Here is a 19,695-nt window from a genome sequence, read left to right on the forward strand (position 1 = left end):
CGGTTGCCTAGAGGCGGTCTTGTTTATGTCTTATCTTGTTTATAGTTTCCTCTCGGCTGATTCTCCAATATATGTCTCCTTTTAAACTTTCTTTTCAAGTTCTTTTTTAATCTTGCTTTGAGATTTTGCATCTTTAGCTGTTATTAGGAGGCGTAATTCTGTTTTTCCATTAAATAACAGTCTCAAGGGTCCTGAGAATATTTTTAAAACGATGTAACCTAAAAGTCTAATTTTAAAAACTACAAAAAACTAAAAAACTTATTCTAAGTGAAACTGACAAAAGATCTAACTAGTATTATCTAAAAAAGAAAAAAGAAAATTAAAATAAACAGTTTAAGATAATGAAAGGTATAAAAAAACAGGAGCCTACAAAAATGTGTGTTGTTCCTCCAACTGCTGGCTCACCTCCCTCTACTGGCTGGTATATGCAGTGAAGAGCTATGAATATTGTTAGAAAAAGATGGGGCTGCCAACCTCCAGAAGAAGACAGGGTTTTTCACGTTGGCAGCTGCCAGGATACCCTCATAGCATTCTTTTTTTTTTTTTGACAAATTAACTGTTTATACTGTTTTTTTCAAAGGCACTCAGAAATTGAACAAGAACCAGGATTCTCTTTATATAATTTAAAATGGTGATTTAGAGAATTCTAAGCTTCACGGCATTTGTGGCCAAACCAAGCATGACGTGTTCTTGGATCATGCCTAATTGTAACAGACTGTAGAGCTGTTAACAGTGATTGAAATAATTTGGTTAAGTCATCTAATGGTTAAGCCAATATGATGTCATCTAACTTACTCTCCACTATTTCTGAGTAAAGAGACTTGGCTGATTCGCTTCTAACAAAGTTAATGATTATTGCTGCTTGCTGAGATGTCCATTTTGCTCAAGTGGGACAAAGGTCGTCAGCCACTGTTGCAGTGTGGCAAAAAGGTAAGAACAACCTATCAAAGATTTTCAGGGACAGAGTAACAGGAAAGTGGTCACTTTCAGGTTGATTGACAATTGCAAACTTAGATGGGAATTAAACTCTGAGAGACCCCAACATAGTCTAACAGGAAAAGATTGGTACCAATCCAGTGGGTATACTCAGCTGGGTAATCATCATTATTAGACCCATTTAAAATTACCAAATTCAGTTTTGTAAAAGTTTGAACAAGTCAAATATAATCACTAAATATATCCTTAGACTGGTGGCATAGAATAGGGGATGTTATTACAGAGGATAAAAACTGTAGTGAAATTTAGCAAAAAGTGGTTTGTTGTTTGCTCCAGTTCTTGCATTAAAATCACCAGTCAATATTAAATGTGTTGCAGGGGATGCAACCATTTGATCTTCCACATAGGTGTCTATTTTATCCCATACATGTCTTATCTGTGATCGTATACACAGGGGTGGAATGTACACAATCAAAAGGCATGGACTTCTATTGAACTGAAGTAGAACTGCCAATGCATACTGGTCTAATGGTTGTAAACTCGTTATTTGAACCTGTAATGAGGTAGATAGTAAAATACCTAAGTCTGCACAGAGCCTCCCATGTCCTGCACCAGGCACAGCTTCCAGAGCGATTGTCTTGCACCTTTCTGCTAACAATTCACCCACGTGCCATATTTCCTGGAAAAAAACTGTCAAAGCTGGAGATATAAGCCATAAATGATAGATCTCTACTCTTGGATTTCCACCCTGCAATATTCCAGGAAATGAAAGACAGGGGAGTAATATTGGTGGAATGTCATTCAGTTTGGCCAGACAAAAATATTGCTGTAGACACTTCCTGGGAAGCACTGGGAGGGTTTATATCCTGCAACTGCTGCACTGGAACAGCCTGTATCAAATGTCTGAGTGCCATTTATGAAGCTAAAATAGAGTCCTGTGAGTGCTGATCTGCAATCTCTATTTTGTGGGGCTGAGTTCGCATCTCTCAGTGGTGTGTTTGAATCTTCATGACACAATCTGGTTATCTGTCTGACTGCCTGTCTTCAAGGGGTGTTGGAGTTGAACTCATATTAGTACTGCTTTTGCAGCCTTCTGCATGGGGCACAGAGACCAAATCAATTAGTGGGGCAGCTGTCTTGTGCACTGTGGTTCAAGTTTGCATAAAATCCTTTAACTTCTTCAGTAAATCCTCCTGTTCACAGCCTGGCAGGGGCTCCAAAGGTATCAATTCTGCCTCCAACGGTTCAGCTGTTATCTATCCTCCTCTCTCTGCCTGAAATTGTTTATCTGAATAATCTTCTCCCAAGGACAGGGCTGGTTTATTATCTTTGCAACAGGCAGCAGCAGAAGCTGCATTGATCTTTTTAGATGCAGAGAAGGCTTTTGACAATTTGAACTGGACTTTCTTGTTTAAGGTTTGGAAGATATGAATTTTGGAGAGAACTTTACAAAATGGTGAAATCGACTTATACTTCACAGATAGCATGAATCATTGTTAATGGAGATTTAACTAAACCATGCCAGATACATAAAGAAACAAGACAAAGTTGCCCACTGTCTCCTCTTTTGTTTATTTTAGTTCTTGAAATATTGAATCAAGATATAAGACAAGATGAGAGGATCATGGGCACAAAGATTAAAAAAGAGTCATATAAATTAAGAGCTGTTGCAGATGATTTGGTTTTGGCAGACCCCTTAAAGGGAACTGAATTTTTAACGAGTAATTTAAAAGAATTTGGGGCCATAGCAGGTTTCAGTATTAATAAACAGAAGACAAAGATGTTAATAAAAAACATGAAGATACAAGATCAAAGAGAATTGATGAATAAAATGGGTTTTAAGTTTGAGAAGAAGGTAAAATACTTGGGTATAACTATGACAAATATGAATTGCCATAGTTATTTTAAAATAATTACGTTAAGATATGGAATGGAGTTTAAAAAGATTTGTCAAAATTACAATTGTCACTGTTGGGTAGAATTTCTGTGATTAAGATGAGTCTTTTACCTAGAATGTTTTTTTTCTTCAGACAATACCTGTTTTGACAACTGATGTACCATCTAAACTATGGCAGAAGGATACATCTAAATTTGTATGGCAAGGGGGAAAAACACAGCTTTGTGAAAAGCCGTGGCTTCTCAGGGGCCAATGGAAAAGTTTTAAAAATGAAACCTTTGCTTGAGGATCTCACCAAAGCTGTCCAGAAGCCTAAAGAATTAGCTATTGTCCACTGTTGTGGTCATCAGTCTGACCCAAGTGAAGTCACCCGAGGAAATAAGGCAGCAGATTATTGGGCAAGACAGGCTGCCATTCTGGTCACCAGCCATCATCATATCATCTTCTTCCTCTCCTTCCAGTTGATTTCACTGAAACCATGCCTCCCCTCTATGACCAACGGGATCAGCTAGACCCAGAAGGACATTGGGACAATGGTTGGTGGGTAGTGGGAGGCCGGATTCAACTTCCCCACTAGCTGTTTTGGAAAATTGTCACCTGAGCTCACCAAACTTCTCATATGGGCCCCCGACCCCTTTTCAAGTGGCTAAAAGAACGCTACTACTCCCCTGGTCTCAGGAGTGCTTGCCACTCAATAGTTAATCAGTGTGAGATTTGCCAGCGGAACAATCCCGGTGGGGGGAAAGCAGTTCCTCAAGGACACCTCCGAACAACCCGATACCCGGAGGAAGCCTGGCAAATTGACTTCACAGAAATGCCCAAGTATGGCTCCAAGTCTAACCTCCTTATTTTTGTTGATCTTTTTACCGGTTGGTCAGAGGCCATTCCAACTGCTACACAGAAAGCTAGAGAGGTGGTACAGGCCCTGGTGGAACTCATCATTCCATGGTTTAGTGTTCCCAAAGGCTTGGAATCTGATAATGGCTGACACTTTACCTCTAAAGTTACTCAGGAGGTCAGCAAGTTCCTAGAAATCCCCTGGCACCTTCATTCTAGTTATTGGCCCCAGGCCTCTGCTAAGGTTGAATGTATGAACCGGACCCTCAAAGCACAAGTTGCCAAACTGTGTCAAGAAACAAGTCTGCCATGGCCCAAAATTCTCCCCTTAGCCCTTACTCATATTTGAGCCTTACCTGCAGGAAAGCTTGCCTTGTCCCCATTTGAAATGATATATGGATGCCCCTTTGTGGCTACCAGGTTAAGGAATATTGATGAGGGGGAGAGGAATGTAACTCAGTATTTGCATAATCTAGCGCAGGTTTTGTCATCTATTTCCAAACAGGCTCAGGCCGCTTTACCATCCATCTCAGACACCCCTCTGCTTGCCAATCCAGGAGACTGGGTCTGAGTTAAAGAACTTTCACCTTCCTGTGTTGATCCCAAGTGGTCTGAACCCCAACAAGTTCTGCTCAGCACCCCAACAGCAGTGAAAGCTGAGGGGATCAAGGCGTGGGTCCACGGTTCCGGGATCAAGAAGGTCGACTCTCCTCCTACTCAGTGGCAAGTGCAGCAGCTGAACGGCCTGAAGCTGAAACTCCAGAAAGCTCCCGCCTCGCCAGCTGATCTTTTTGGACTCTTCCCATCTGCCTAAGAAGGATCCTAAATTTTTTTAAATGGACTGGACCCTTCTGGAAGCAGTGGGATTTGGTGTGTTTGTCCTAGTTGGAATTTTCTGGCTGTGTTGTTGTGGGTTCCCAAAGACATTCTTTGGGAAAGGGGAGAATGGGTCTGATTTGTATTTTGGAAAACCCACATGTCTTAATGGTTTTGTATTTTGGAAAAACCGCTTAATGCTTAATGCTCAAGATGGGTCTATCTTTGGGACTGGGGGTTCCTTTCTGTAACAAGAGTTACCAATCCTTATGTTTTTAGGTCAACACATGCTCACTTCTCTAGTTTCCCAAATGACAGTTGTTACTTCCCCCACCACTTCATCTGAAAAACCAGCTAGGATTATGGTTCTCTGAACCATCCCAAAGGAATACAGCCCTCTGGTAACAAGGTAACAGAAAGGATTCTGACCCAAAACTAAAGGGAGGAATGAAGGGGAAAGGGAGGGGGAATTTTCTTAGCCTGGCTCTCGCTATCTTGCTTCTGTATTTTTTTGCTTGCGCTAGGAAAAAACTGCCTGAAGGACATGTACACAGAAGACCTTGGGGGGTGGGGAGAGAGTGCAGGGAAAAGGTCTTGAGGGTAAAGGGGGGACACTGGTTCAAACTGCCTTAAACTGCCTTATTAATTGCAATCTATTGTCCTTGCAATGCTATAAAAACTGGGTTTGAAAACTTGTTGGGGTGTGGAGCTGCCCAGAACTTTCACTGCCTGTGTTTTGGGTTGTTGCCCACCCAGCTGTTCACTTGGCCGATTAAAGAGCTCTTTTCTTTTTAAGACTCTCCGTCTGAATTCTTGGTGTTGAATTCCTTAAGATTCAGGTCTACAAACCTTATAAAGGGTTTAACCTTACTTATCCAGAGAGGGTAAGTAGTTCTACTCCCAAACTGTTTTTTTCTTTCAATCAAAATTTGTCTTTCTATACAGTAACTTAAATTTAGTTAAATTAAATGTTAAATTATTACATGTCCTGCACTCTGGAACAGATCTTAACATCCTTAGGAATTTGAAGGAGGATATATTCCTGCTCTGTTGTTCTGCCTCTACCAATTCTAATAGCCAATGTAACTACAAGTGGAAATGGTATGTGGAGCTGGATAATGCCTATTAACTTTTGCATATCCTTCATCTTTTCTTGATCCTCTCCTTTCTCTGCCTTGTTTTTTTGTCATTTTTATATATACTGTAGCCAAGAGCAAATGTTGTTAACAGCTTCCTATTCTAATTAAACTTTCTCAAAACAGCCAAGCCTGCAAAGCAAGGGTTTAGCTTTTCTGTCAAATTTAATTGTTGCTACTAATTTAATCACACCTTAGCACCAACTTGCTACTTCAAGTTACCCATTTGCTCATCAGCCACCTAAGCCTCTTCTACATCAGTGACAATTCCTACCCATATCTATGCCATTTTACATATTCCTTATCTTGCTAAAGGTCCAGATTAGTAGCAAGCCATGTTAGCATCTCTTTCTTTCACTCTATTTGAAAATGTGATTCCTTTTTCTTTAAAGCTTAACTATGGGCAAAACTTCTGATTTATTAGTCTCATCAAGGCAGATGACAGGCCAAACTGCTCAATAATGGCTGTACTAGGACCTAGGCAAAAATCAATGAGGTGATTGAGAAGTACAGGGCTTAAAAAATGTCTCAGCTCCCTTTCCCTAGCTAGTAGTTTTTGTGTATTTCCATCAAAGTCCTCTTCCTTACTCTCTATACCACCTCCCCTATTAGCAGCTCACATGGACAGGGTTTCCTTGGGAACTGCAGGTAAAATTGGTGTATAAGTTGTGGGGTGTATATATCTGTTGCCTTCTCTCACAATCTCTCTGGCTCTGGATAGTCCTTCCAACGAATCAGGTATTCAAACATTTCCCCTTGCATCTTGAATCCAGAATAGCCTGCACTGCATATGGTATCTTCTTTCCCATCCCACAGTAGGAGGTGGAGCTGTCCTAATCTGTAAAATGTAGGGGAGTGCCTCCTGCACAAGCAATGATCAATGGGAAACAGGATTAATTTTCACTGATGGCAGCAATTACAAACAAAAGGCTGCTGGGTTTATTTGCTGAACTACTGAGAAGGGGCCAATATATTTCAAGTCCAGCTTCCTGGAAGGACAGGTGGAAAGCAAATGCTTTGTAGAAAACCGCGTCAAATCCCCTTCGACAATCTTGTACCCCTCTTGTCTGTATGTGTCTGCAGCTTGCTCTTGTGCTGGCTTTGCCAAATCTAGCTATTCCTTTAGGAAGCACTGAGCAGCTTGTTTCTTCTGCAATAAGTCTGAGGCATGACAAACCACAGATGCAGGAGCTCTGGAGGGCCAGATGCAGGATGGAAGCTGTAAGTCACCTGAAATGGAGACATGCTGATGGAGGAAGGTACTGAGTTGTTGTAGGCAAATTCCACAAGTGGCAACAGCTCAGTCCAATTGTCTTGTTGATAAGAGACATATCACCTTAAATACTGCTGTAAGGGTTTAATTTCTCAGATTCTCCATTTGATTCTGGATGATGAAAAGATGACAAATGAATTTTAATATTTAATAACTGAAATAGGGCCTTCTCAAACTGGAGGTAAATTGTGATCTCCGATCCAAGATAATGTGATTGACTAGCCCTCATTATCTAAAAACATGGTCCAAAAAACTCTGTGCCATTTCCTGAGCTATCAGGAGGTCCTTGCACGGAATGAAATGGGCCAACTTTGTGAACAAATCCACCACTACAAGAATGCTGGTATACCCCTGTATCAGAGGAAGATCAATAATAAAATCCAGTGACACTATCCTAAGGTCACAAAGAAGAGTTTAGAGGCTGCAGCAACCCTACCGGCTTTCCAGGAATGGATTCTGCCCAGTGGCCCACATGACAAGACAAAACTTTTGCCCTCATTTTTGGCCATCAGAATTCTCTAAGGACCCAGTCCAAAGTTTTAAGCACTCCCCCATGTCTAGGCATTCTATTGTCATGTCAGAGTTGTAATACTTCTTCCATTAAAGGAAGAGGAACATATAAATGACCATTGTGAAACAGCTGCCCATCCTCACCCGTGAAAGTCATCTTGTTGGGCTCTTGGAAAGTCATCCATCTGAGCCCTAGCATAAGCATCTTGTTACTGTTAAGCTTTAAATTGATCTAATAGGTCAACAGCCTGCCTCCCCACTCCCAGTCTTTGTGGAGGATCTAACCACTGGTGACACTCAAATTGCTCTGTTACAACATTGAGGCTGGGGGAAATGAATAGAGAAGGTCATATTCAGGCTTATGTGACAGGGCATCTGGAAGTATGGTCTGTGAGCTGCCTGATCTGTTGAGGAGTGAGGGATTGTACCTTCTGCAGAACTTCTGCAGAACTTCTAAATTCTTGTCCATACCTATATTGGGTGGGCAGCACCTTCCAGAAAGTGCCTCCATTGCTGGAATGCTGTTTTTACTGCAAGCAATTCCTTATTGAAGATATCATAGTTCTGTTCTGCTTGGAGCAATCTAGAATAAAATGCTCCATCCCCCCCCCCTTCCCTACCTGGAGGAAAACTGCTCCTGCTACAACATCTGAAGTGGTGCACTACAAATGGGCAGGTGGGTTGCCTGAGCAATGGCTCTCCATTGTGAGGTACCACAGAGCTCAATTATTTAACATCTACATGAAGCCACTGGGGGAGGTTATTCCATCAGCATCGAATCTGATGGGGTATTATCAATATGCTGGCAATATTCACTTGTACATCTCAACAACTGATGGGCCAACCAGGAGATACAATTGAGATACTGCCCCTGTAGCCTATAGAGTCTTACATGGCTTGGGGCTGGTATCTGTTAGACCACTTACTCCAGATAGAATCTGCTGGCCCAGGACTTGCCTACAGAGAATGCCTGCTGAGAGTTCCCAACCTTTGTGAGGTATAGCAGGAGGGGACTCAAAAGCAAGCATTTTTGTAAGAGTTCCCCACTTGTGGAATTCCTTACCATTTGGAAATAAGATCTGCACCCTCAATCCTGAAATTTAGACAGTTGTTCAAAGACTGACTTTTTCAAAGGGCATTTGGGCCCCAATTTTTTTGTCTGTGGCCCTGGATTTACTTCAAAATAATTGTTCCAAAAACTCAACATGCCTTGTCTTTTCTAGTCTCTCTATGCATCAAACTGAGTAATTTAAGACACAGATAGAAAACAGCGATCTCATTACTGGATCTGGATCTGATATTCAAAGAAGGAATGATAAAAGATAATAAAAAAAACTCCATTGAGGATGGAAAGAGTTAAAGGGAGTTGATTATAAAGCTGGTGAGGAAAGGCTTGGTTGGGAAAGTTAGGATTTCTTTAAATTACAGATAGTCCTTGGATTATGACGGCAATTGGGACCAGAATTTCTATCGCTAAGTGATGCGGTCATAAAGCGGAACGTCACGTGACCACATTGCTTAGCAATGGCAATCCCGGCATTCCTGGTTGCTGTCATGACCGCAATGTGGAAAGAGGTGGGAATCCCAGGCAAGTAGGCTGGTGGGCAAGAGCTACAGGCAGGTGGGCCAGTGCTGCGTGCAGATGCTATGGAGTGTGGGTAGGCAGGCAGGGACTGCAGGTGGGTGCCACGGGTACATGGTATGGAGTTAGGGCGGGTGCCGTGTGTGGGTGCTGTGGAGTGTGGGTGCTGCAGATGCTACAGAGTACAGGTGGACGCTACGGAGTATAAGTTCCCCATGCTGCCTGGGGCTCCTCAGGAAAAAAAGTGGCTGGAGCAGGAGCAACTTGTGCAAGTGACTTGCAACCTCCTGCTGGCTTCCCCACTGACTTTGCTTGAGGGAAGCCGGCAGGGAAGGTCACAAATGGCAGTTGCATGAATGTGGGTTGCTGCAACCATTGTAATTGCGAGTCGGTTGCCAAGCACCTGAATCACAATCAGATGACCATGGGGATGCTGCGATGGCCGCAACTTTGAGGACCAGTCATAGTCCCCCTGTCATAACTTTGGTCGCTGAACAAGTGGTCAAGGACTACCTGTATAACTATCCAAAGAAACCTGGTAAAGAAATTGCACTAATGTATGTAATCATTTTTTTTTTTAACCGCACTCAATCGTTACCGATTCTGCGGCGACTGCCTGGACGAGTCCCTGCAGTTTTCAAGGCAAGGTGTTTTGGAAGTGGTTTGCCATTGCCTCCTTCCTAGAGCAAAGCCCAGCTGGCAAGTGCAGGAGGCGGGGTTTCCATTGCTTCACGCCTTTTTCGGGCATATGTGGCTTCCGCATTACCAGCAACTGCTCCCATCTCCCATGGAAGCGCTGCCACCATTTGTCCTCCCACCAGGGTGAGAGTACCCATTTATCTACTCATGTAAGTTTTCGAGCTGCTGAGTTGGCAGGAGCTGGGGAGGAAGCAGGAGCTCGCTCTGCTGCGCGGAGCTGGGCTCGAACCGCTGAAGCATCGACCATTTCTGGCCAGCAACTTTCAGCATCATTAAGCCACTGCACCACCGCGTCCCCTATGTAATCATTACAAGTAGTTAACAGTTCAAGAACAAGTTCTGTTCCCAAGATCTGTCCTTAAGTCGAATTTGTATATAAGCCGGAACAGTATTATTTTACTGTATACATAATATTGTGTAATCAACTCAAACCACTGTGTATTTAATTCGAATCATTGTGTATTTAACTCAAATTTTGCTACAATAGGCTCCGTTCTTAGCTATGAGTCATCCTTAAACGGGGTGTTCCTAACCTGGGGACTACTTGTAGTGATAGTGCAAAAAATGAGCTGGTTTATCCACAGAGTTAGAAGAAACAGATGACCAAATAAATAAACTGTAAAGTTAAGAGATCACATCAACAGGCCTGGATTGAAATAAAAGAGAATTAAGGTAACTGTTTTATAAATGCAAGCAACAGAGATGCATAGCACATATTACACAACAAACTTCCAAAACTAATTAGCAGACTAGGAACTAGACCCTGGTTGCTAGCATATACTTTGCATTTAACAGTTTAATCCTTAGCTTGCTGCTTGAGATGATCCCCCTACAGTTAAAAATCTGTAATATATCAAATTTACTGAGATATTTTATACACACACACACACACAAACATAAAACACTGTCAAGTGCTAGGAGTCCTATGGGATTCAGCAAGGAAGGAAGGAAGGGCTTACATTATATCTCAAATTTGCACTTCTATTTTCAAAAATAGGAGAGATACCTACACCTCTGCAATTAAACCTCTGTTCTTTGGATTCAGATGCTTTCTGATCAGGTCCAGCCAGTTTCTGTGAAATGATTAATGATTCATTCATTCCTGATGGGGCAGCAAAAAGAAGAAACAGGTAACTACAGGATTTGAACATTATTTTAAGTGGAACATCTAAAACAGTGAAATTATTCAAGTTTGTTAATGTTTTGTGTTAAAGAGTGATTAGAATTAGGAGATGAAACATTCAAAGTAATCAGATTGTTCTCATATAAAAAAAGTAAACTATCCTTCAGCTTAGATCCTGATGACTTCATATTGTTATAGCCAAAACCTGGTTCACCTAAAGCAACCAAATCACTTTGAAGATGCATAATAAATGTATTAAGCATTTATTATGACAACTACCGTGTACGGTGGGCTCCCAGCAAGGTATTGGCAGCTTGCTTAGCAGCCCTGAGCAAAAGCAAAAGCACAGGTTATATACCTTTGGCCTACTACGTTACAAAGACAAGACAAAGGAAAAGACACAGTGTAAATTACAGCATGATGTTGGAAAGTTTTTGATAAACCCATCCGGATGCCCTTCTTATTAGTTATCCCCTCCTACCAGGTCAACATGTCAGCTATACTATCTTTGAGATACGGTCAGTGAATATAAACAATTTGGTTTACTAGGCCACTGGTTCCTGACTGATTCCTCCCACTGTTGTCTAGCTCAGGGTTAATTCAGCTTGCTGGGAATGTTTTCTTACAAGGGCACTCTAAGCAATTCACATGTATTGGGAGGCATCCAATAGGGTTGGTAGTGAATGCAGCTCACATACGTATGGAGGGTACCTTTTACATATCCATATAGTTTTCTTGGCAGCAATATGGAAGTAGTTTGCCATTGCTGGTGTGTGTGTATCTTGTATTGATATCCCTGTCTAGTCTACAACCCTGAAGATCCCTCCTCTAAACCAGACCTTACTCTGCTTAGCTTTGGAGATACACATTTGTTGGGTGTCCATTAATTATTCCATTTCTTTCCATTAATTCGATTTTCAGACAAGATTTAATATTCTACGATGTTCATATTCCTTTGAATTATATTCCAACTGCACGGAAACTGACACCTGGGAAAAAAAAGTAGATTCTCTATGCTCTACTTATAGCCAGAAGACTTAATCTTCTGCATTGGAAAGATAACTATATGACCCCAACTACTTAATGATCTGCAGAATTGATGTTATTATCAACTCATGAGCAAATCACTTATTGATAATGGATTAGCTACAGATGATATGGCTACCATTCATTGAAAAGCTTATGTAGAAATTTTACATATGTATATACCCTGTATGCTTTTTCAGTTTTGTTTTATTATTTTTATAAATTTCTGGATTTTTTTCTTTCTCTTTTTAGTCAATTTATAAAAGCAACGTAGCCAAATGCTGCCAGTTGTCGAGATGCCTCATCTTAAAATAACCACATCTATTTTTTCTTCATCAGCCTAAAACTGTATAAAAATATTTGGTTGTGTATGAAAACACAAATGTCTAAGCCTATCTTGTCTAGACTCAGAAGCTTTCTGACATTGCAGCCTGTTATGGTCTGTCTCATCCCAGCATGTATGTAGGAAACATACTTCTACTCTATTGTTGTTGCTCATTCCAACTGCATATCTCAGCCAGTGCTTAGTTTAGGTGAGCTACTCTACTGGCCCCTAATAGTTTTGAAACAACTATGTTTATAAAACAATTGAAAGCAGAAAAAAATCTAAACATACGATCATTCCTGAACTGCTAATCTAGTATCATGTGTTGAACACTCACTCCAGTGGCATTTTATTCACACAGGCCACCCAGCAAATATTCCTAAAGACTGGAGCTATGCAATAATTATTTCAATTTATAAAAAGAGTAGAGAAACTGATCCTCAATTTCAGACCAATCAAGCTTCGAAGTATAATTAATAAACTTTATTCCCAATATCTCAATTGGAAGTTACTCAGCTAGCTAGATGGTAAACCCATTTTAGTAGAGGAGTAAGCAGGTTTTGAGGCAGATCAAGCAATCCTACATCAAAGACTAATTTTGCACCATCTTGCTGAAAAGTATTTTTCTCTTCCAAAGCGGGATCCTTTTTGCAGCATTTATACATTTTAAAACATCCTTTGAAATGAACTCCAGAAATACTACCTGGAAGAAATCCGAATAATTTATTAATAGACACTTACTGTTGCCAGTGGATAACACTGGCTCTAAAAAAATATGAGGGGGGTGAAGCAAGATGCCAATTATATCTGCTCCCTGTTTCTGGCCATTAATTGCTGTTTGTAAGATAGCACAGAAGGTTACAGTAGTCCTAGCTTAATGACAGTAATTGGGACTGGAATTTCTGTCACTAAGTAATATGGTCATAAAGCACAATATCACTTGACCGCAACACTTAGAGACAACAATCCCGGCAATCCCCGTTGCCATTGTTAAGTAAGGATCATAAGTTGTTAAGCGAGTCCCAGGTGGCTTGCAAGCAGGCTGGCAGGCAGGTGGCTCCTGCCAGGGGGGAGGAGGGTGTGCGGGTGGCTGGCGCAGTACAAGTGTGGCAGGCCAGGATTGGCTGTTGTTGGGCAGAGGATGGTGGGCTCCTTCCCAGCCTGTCCATCTGGCCCTCTTTCTAACTCATCTTGCGTATCCATACAGGACCAGGCAACTTGGAGGTAGGACTAGGAGATGTTTTCAAAGATGGCTCAACTAAATTTATGGCTAAGCAGTGCCTTCTCACAGCCCAAACAGTTATTTGTTTTTGAGCAGTTAGCCTCAATCAGTAAAAATCTAGACTCACTGAAGAGTGATTTTGAAGCTTCTGCTCACAAGCATACTGAAAGACTCATGCTTTTATTGAAGCTCATGAGTTACATTTGGATAGACACTCTCTGGAAAACAGACCTAAATGACCTCACACTAATAAAACTGTTAATGTTAATAACACTGCCCAAGCTAACTGAAATAAATGCTCCCATCTCTGTCTGCCATAAAACCTAAAACATATTCACTTCCTGCAACCAAATCAGTTTGTGTTATACAGTGGTACCTCGGGTTACGAACTTAATTCGTTCCATGACTCTGGTCGCAGCCTGAATTGGTCGCAACCCGAAGGAAATTTCCCCATAAGGTTCAATGTAATTACCATTAATCCATTCTGGCGTGGAGGACAGGGAGGCGGCTATTGCTTGGAGGGAGAGTCTCCCTCCCTACAACCACGTGTCAGGGGCGGAAAAATGGCCGCAGACGTGTCAGGGGTGGAAAATGGCTGCGGACCACGTGTCAGGGGCGGAAAAATGGCCGCGGACCACGTGTCAGGGGCGGAAAAATGGCCGCGGACCATGTGTCAGGGGCGGAAAATGGCCACGGACCATGTCACGGGAGGGAAAATGCCCGTGTATCCTGTTCGTACCCCGAGGCAGAGTTGGCAAACTGAAACAAAATTTTGCGGCTGGAGCTGGTCGTAACCCAAAAAGTTCATTAACAGAAGTGTTCGTAACCTGAGGTTCCACTGTATATGTTAATGAATAACCTAAACTTCAGCTGCTGGGGCCCATGAAGAACAATCTTAATTTTCTCTGAACCATCTTCTACATTGTGAGCTGGTGAATCTCTGTGCAGCTGAGTGACTGCCAAGTCAGTTCGAACATAAACAAATTTTGCTGACATTTAAACAAACTACCATACCTCACATGCTCTTCAAAATGAAGCCATATCTTGCTGATTTTCAAATTTTCCCTATCTGGCTTTTCCGTGATGAAGTGGCAGTTCCACTGTTTGATACTGCTACTGTTGGTTTGTATAACACCATAACTAAGGTGCCTGCTATTGTTGATCCTCCTCCATGTCTGCTCTTGATAAAACATGATTCTGGGAGTCAACCCAATAAGCAATACAAGTTCAAGCATTATGTAGCAGAAGGCAGCCTTATCAGTACCTTGGGAATTTGCTCAAGGATGAGCAAGATGACATTTTACAAAGGTTTGACAGGCTAAACCAGACCTTAATGGCAACTATTGCCACTGCTGAACTGCTTACAGAATTTGTATCAACTCTCTCACTCTCTTCCAGCAGTTGAAGACCCAGTTGGAATTCAGGCTGTGCTTCCTAACTGGAGGGATGAGCCTCAGCCCTTACTACTGACACAGACAAGTGTCTTGATCTCTGAAGCACCCTATCAAGGGAAGATGACTCCCATTCTTGCCAAGACTCCTTCTATTTTGCCTCTCTCTTCTAAATTGGATAATTCTACTGATGTAACTATAATAGCCTCTCCAAAGGATACTTCACAATATCAGAGAGTTTCAAGCCTTCCAGCACATGATGTTTTCCATCCAGGTGCTTGCTCTCTTCAGATCAGCAGATTGCTGACTCACAAGCAAACTGAACTAGTTACCAGAACCCTTGCTTTTGCCGTGTCACTCTGCTCCAGCCTGTCAGATTCCTGCCCTATTCAATCTGCCTCACCCTTTTCTCTGAATGCTTATTCTTTTCCTGCTAACTGACAATTGTTGCATCCATTTGCCTTTTTTTGTGTACATGGAACAAAGCAGGGTGGTTGACCAAATGCCAGATTCTTTACCTAAATTTGATATTATATTTATGCAAGAAACCTGGGTCATTAGCCAGATTGATATGGGTGGATGTAGTGTACTCTCACTACACCAAAGCTGTTCCAAGTGAAAGGGGAGGCAAAGGTCTGGCCATTTTAATTTCTACAGATTTAAGGGTGAACATTACCCCTTTCCCTTTTTTGCTCACTGGGGGACAGCAGTGTTGTTAAAATTCAACCAGGTTAAAATACTGTTAATCAATATTTATTTAGCCCCACTCCATTCTCATAAGCAGATCAAACATCTTTGGGACCAAATTGCAAATTATATTGAGAAATGTATGAACCTTCATGCCCAAGCTTACATTCTAGTTGAGGGAGACTTTAATGCATGAATGGGTCCAACCTTAACCCTAGCTTTCCCCTGATATGCTTCGCTAAAGACCAACCCAGTAATTTTGCAGGTAATTGCTTGACCAAATTAGCCAACCAATTTGATTTGCACATCTTGAATGTTAGGAATTTGGGTGACCAACCCACAGAATTTACCTATTGGTCAAGATTCCAAATGTCAACAATTGACTACTGGTTTATGTCCTGTGATTTACTTCAGAACATCATTCAAATGATAATTGAACATCAGACAGCAACTATCTTCCATGAACTGATTATTCTAGAGGTCTTCCATTAACCATGAACTGATCATCCTAGAGGTTCACATACTTTTCCTACACACAAATATGTAGCTTTAGATCATTTTCCTCCATAAATAAATTAGATAAATGTTCAACTTGTTCAATGTTTTTGACTCATTTAACTGAGTTCTCTTTATCTAATTTTAAGACTTGTGTAGAGAACAGGTCATGTTTTAAGTCATATTTATGCAGAAATATTGAAAATCCAAAAGGGTTCACAAACTTTTAAGCACTGCTGTATCTGTTTCTTCCAAGACTGAGGACAGAGAGAGAGAGAGAGAGAGAGAGAAGGAGGAGAGAATTATGAAAAGGTGGAGTTTCTTATAATATCCAGCAATTTACAAATAGGCAGAACTAGAATTGGGAAGCAGATCTTCTGACCCAAGTAGATGATCACTTAAAAATGGTGGTTCTGCCTACAATAGCAACTGGTAAAATCAACATAGCTCAGGAAGCCAAAAAAGAGGGCAGGGTGTGTCCTATGGAAGAACTTCTAAAAATATACCCAATCTTAAATTGAAAATTTCAGGATTCACTCTGAATTCATTTCTGCCAAATGAACAAATTGGCTCCAAGATTACAATATTTACAGTGAGCAATGTGCATGAGTAGGAATATATGTCTTAAATGTATGTCAACACAAGTTGTAAAGCAAACACTATGTATACGGTAGATATGTGCCAAGTAGGCATGATTAATTTGGTTCTGCGTGTTAGGCAGAGTGCAGATATAACCACCAGCGTTAGAGAGATTTAAAGAATGCAATGTCCTTATCTTGTTCTCCAAAGAAATCCAGCCAGAAGTTATAAAACATAACTGGTTGTTTATGGAGAAAAATAAAAACTACATAAAATACAAGTTTCATGCAAAACATAGAAAAAAATCACTTCTTCTCATATACGTGGCATCCAAGACTTATCCAATACACAAGTTTAACAGTCTCTAGCCAAAAAACTCTCAAAGAAGAGGTACACTACTTAGTTATTAGTTACTACTACATAACCTATAAAACTGATTACATGATACTAAGCAGTGAGGCATATAATCACCCACAATTTATTGACACTATGCACCTCCCCTTAGGTAACTAGCATACAGACGCCAATAGGTGGCAGTAAATAGCAGTATACGTGCGAACTAGAAAAAACAAATGTAGATGGCCTGACTTCTGCAGTCAAAACAATGTTTGGAGATAAGCGATTTGTTCTTCTTCCCATGAGAATATCCTAACACTATGATATACTAGCCAGAGTATGAATAAAAATATATAGTACTCCCATTTCATGCTTTAGGGCAGTGTTTCTCAACCGTGGCAACTTTAAGATGTCTGGACTTCAACTCCCAGAATTCCTTAGTCAGCATGCTGGCTAGAGAATTCTGGGAGTTGAAGTCCAGACATCTCAAAGTTGCCATGGTCGAGAAACACTGCTTTAGGGTATTTATTACTGAAAACACATCTTACTCAAATTGTGAATCAACCTAGCATAAATCCCAATATTGAAACTAATTAAATTAATCAACTAGACTATAAGTTATAGATTGCTTTCTAGGCCAGTTCCTTTTAAGATTGGCAATCAATGCTGTTTATTCATTCTTGATCATCTTGAATCTGAATCTTGATTAAAAATTGGGATTGTAAAATTTAAATTATTTATTTAAACCAAACTGCTTCAAAACAGAAACATAAATATAGCTTAACTATGCTAACACTCTGAGAAAGCACAATATCTACCCAGGCTACTCTCCAACAGTGAGATATGCATACTTTTTTAATAAAATCTTCTTCAAGTTGCATAAAATTATGGACAGTTTTTTTAGCAACAATGCACAAATGGTTTGTTATTGCCTCCTTTAACATATTTTTTCAATTTTCTATTGCTCTGGTATTCCCAAAATGTCTCCCATGCAAGATCCAACCTTCTTATGTTTCCAGCCCAGAGAAGAGTTAGGGTTAGGGTCCTACTGACACAATCTAAGTGTTCCTAGTAAGTATGTGTTGGATTTTGGCCTAAGTAGTGATATGTTATGAAGTAGTATCCATGTCTGCATACATGGTGCAAGCTAATTTTAAATGTTTGACTTTTACTCAGTCAGTAAGGAAAACTAATTCTAGAATTCTGTATAGTAAAATCAATCTAGCCTAAGCATTACACATGCCATTTATGATATTAAATATCCAAACTCAAATAAATAATGAATTAAGATCATATATGTTATCAATCTGAATTTTCTATATATTGAACATTGAAATGAAATACATCAAGCACATTTGGATATAACCTACCTTTATCAGTTGTTCTCCCTTTCAGTGTATTTCTGTTTTCTGACAGGGTATTCTAAGAAAAAAAATAACATAAAACATAACACTTTGACCTGGAAGAGAAAGATGTGGCTTGCTGGAGGCTGAACTATAATAGCATCTCTCATTATTAGCCACACTGGGCTAGAGCTGTTCAAAGTTCTAGTTCAGCACCAACTGGACCACACATCAATTTTAGGAATTTTTAAAACTCTAATATCTATCTAAGGAGTGTACATTATTTCTATTATTTATGGTTAGTTAGTGAAGCACATATATAGTATTTTATAACATTGGCTGGTGTGGGTCTTCCGGGCTGTGTGGCCGTGTTCTTGAAGTTTTGTTTCCTAACGTTTCGCCAGCACAGCAGGAGCACAGATAGGAGCAGTTCTCTTTTATAACATTATTTAAGTCTTAAATCACAATGGTGCTTATCTTAGAAAATAAAAGCATTTATGTGAGGAAAACAGACAATGGATCTATGTACCTTTACAGTACTAGTACAATAGCAAAATTGCCACACACTGAAAAACTTTGTGCATACCTGAAAAAAACTGTAAAAGTGTATTATTTTTATAGACAGGTAACATTACAGCCAAATCCTTCTTGACAAGTGAACTATAAGCACATACTTCACACAAAGTAATATCTGTACATTTTTTTCCTGCCGGTATCTGTAAAAATGAGCCTGAACCCTGATAAATGAAATATATTCCACAAAACTAATAATAATAATCTCTCTTATCCTTTTCCCTGTATCTTTGCTACCCTCACCTATTTGTTTCTTCTTCTTATATTCTCCTTGTTTATGGAGTTTGCTTGGTTAACCACAAGTTCTTTTGGTTACCCAAGGCTCCACAAACATTTTAGCTAAATGAGAAACAAAACTAGACCTTCAAAAATATGGTATTTTAAGACTAGTAACTAGAAGCAAATTTGTTGCCTTAGGAATACAAATCGTTTTACTAATGGGAAAAAATTGTAGAAAATGCTTTAAATTTATAGACATTTTGCAGCACAATCGTCTTCAATACTGTGAAATAAAATAATATTTTTCTGCAGGAATTGCACAACAGCATAGAATATTTCTTCACATAGGAAGAAAGCACAATACAAGATTTTTATTTTTATTTATTTTCCTTACCTGGAACAAATGTTCCTGTTTCCATTTCTTTTGTAATAAGAGAAACTGGGGAAGGGAGAATTCTGATTTCCACTTCTTCTTAGCATTCTCTTTCATTTCATAAATACCTTAGGATGTAATAGGTTAAAACAGTAAATTCGTTTAGAAAAACACATAATCTTCTACATCATGGAAGAGAGTAATAATACTATATTCAACACTTGAGAAACTAAGATTTCCCATCTCTATGTGTTGATTTCCTTTTGAAAATAAAAACAATGAAAATAGCTGTCGGTTTTACTGTGAGGAGCCGTTAT

The 19,695-nt window shown here is 40.1% G+C and overlaps 1 protein-coding gene across 5 annotated transcripts in view; it reads right to left on the minus strand.

Moving 5' to 3' along the window:
* CEP72 (centrosomal protein 72) overlaps positions 1-19,695 on the minus strand; it is a 122,317-nt gene that overhangs the window by 82,208 nt on the left and 20,414 nt on the right. For 3 of the 5 annotated variants that reach the window (XM_088150205.1, XM_088150206.1, XM_088150204.1), the window contains exons 6-8: positions 19,400-19,506; positions 18,241-18,292; positions 10,697-10,788 (exon numbers count right to left, since the gene is read on the minus strand). In XM_088150205.1, coding sequence (XP_088006331.1) covers positions 10,697-10,788; positions 18,241-18,292; positions 19,400-19,506 — 251 coding nt within the window. Of the gene's footprint in view, positions 1-6,626; positions 6,853-10,696; positions 10,789-18,240; positions 18,293-19,399; positions 19,507-19,695 lie in introns of those variants that run through there. The other 2 variants (XM_007442244.4, XM_088150207.1) reach the window with 2 other exon arrangements.

Source organism: Python bivittatus, unplaced genomic scaffold (assembly GCF_059951505.1).
Source record: "Python bivittatus isolate LINGU-HERP-01145 unplaced genomic scaffold, Pbiv_v1 ctg000610_np1212, whole genome shotgun sequence".
Classification (NCBI taxonomy): Eukaryota; Metazoa; Chordata; class Lepidosauria; order Squamata; family Pythonidae; genus Python; species Python bivittatus.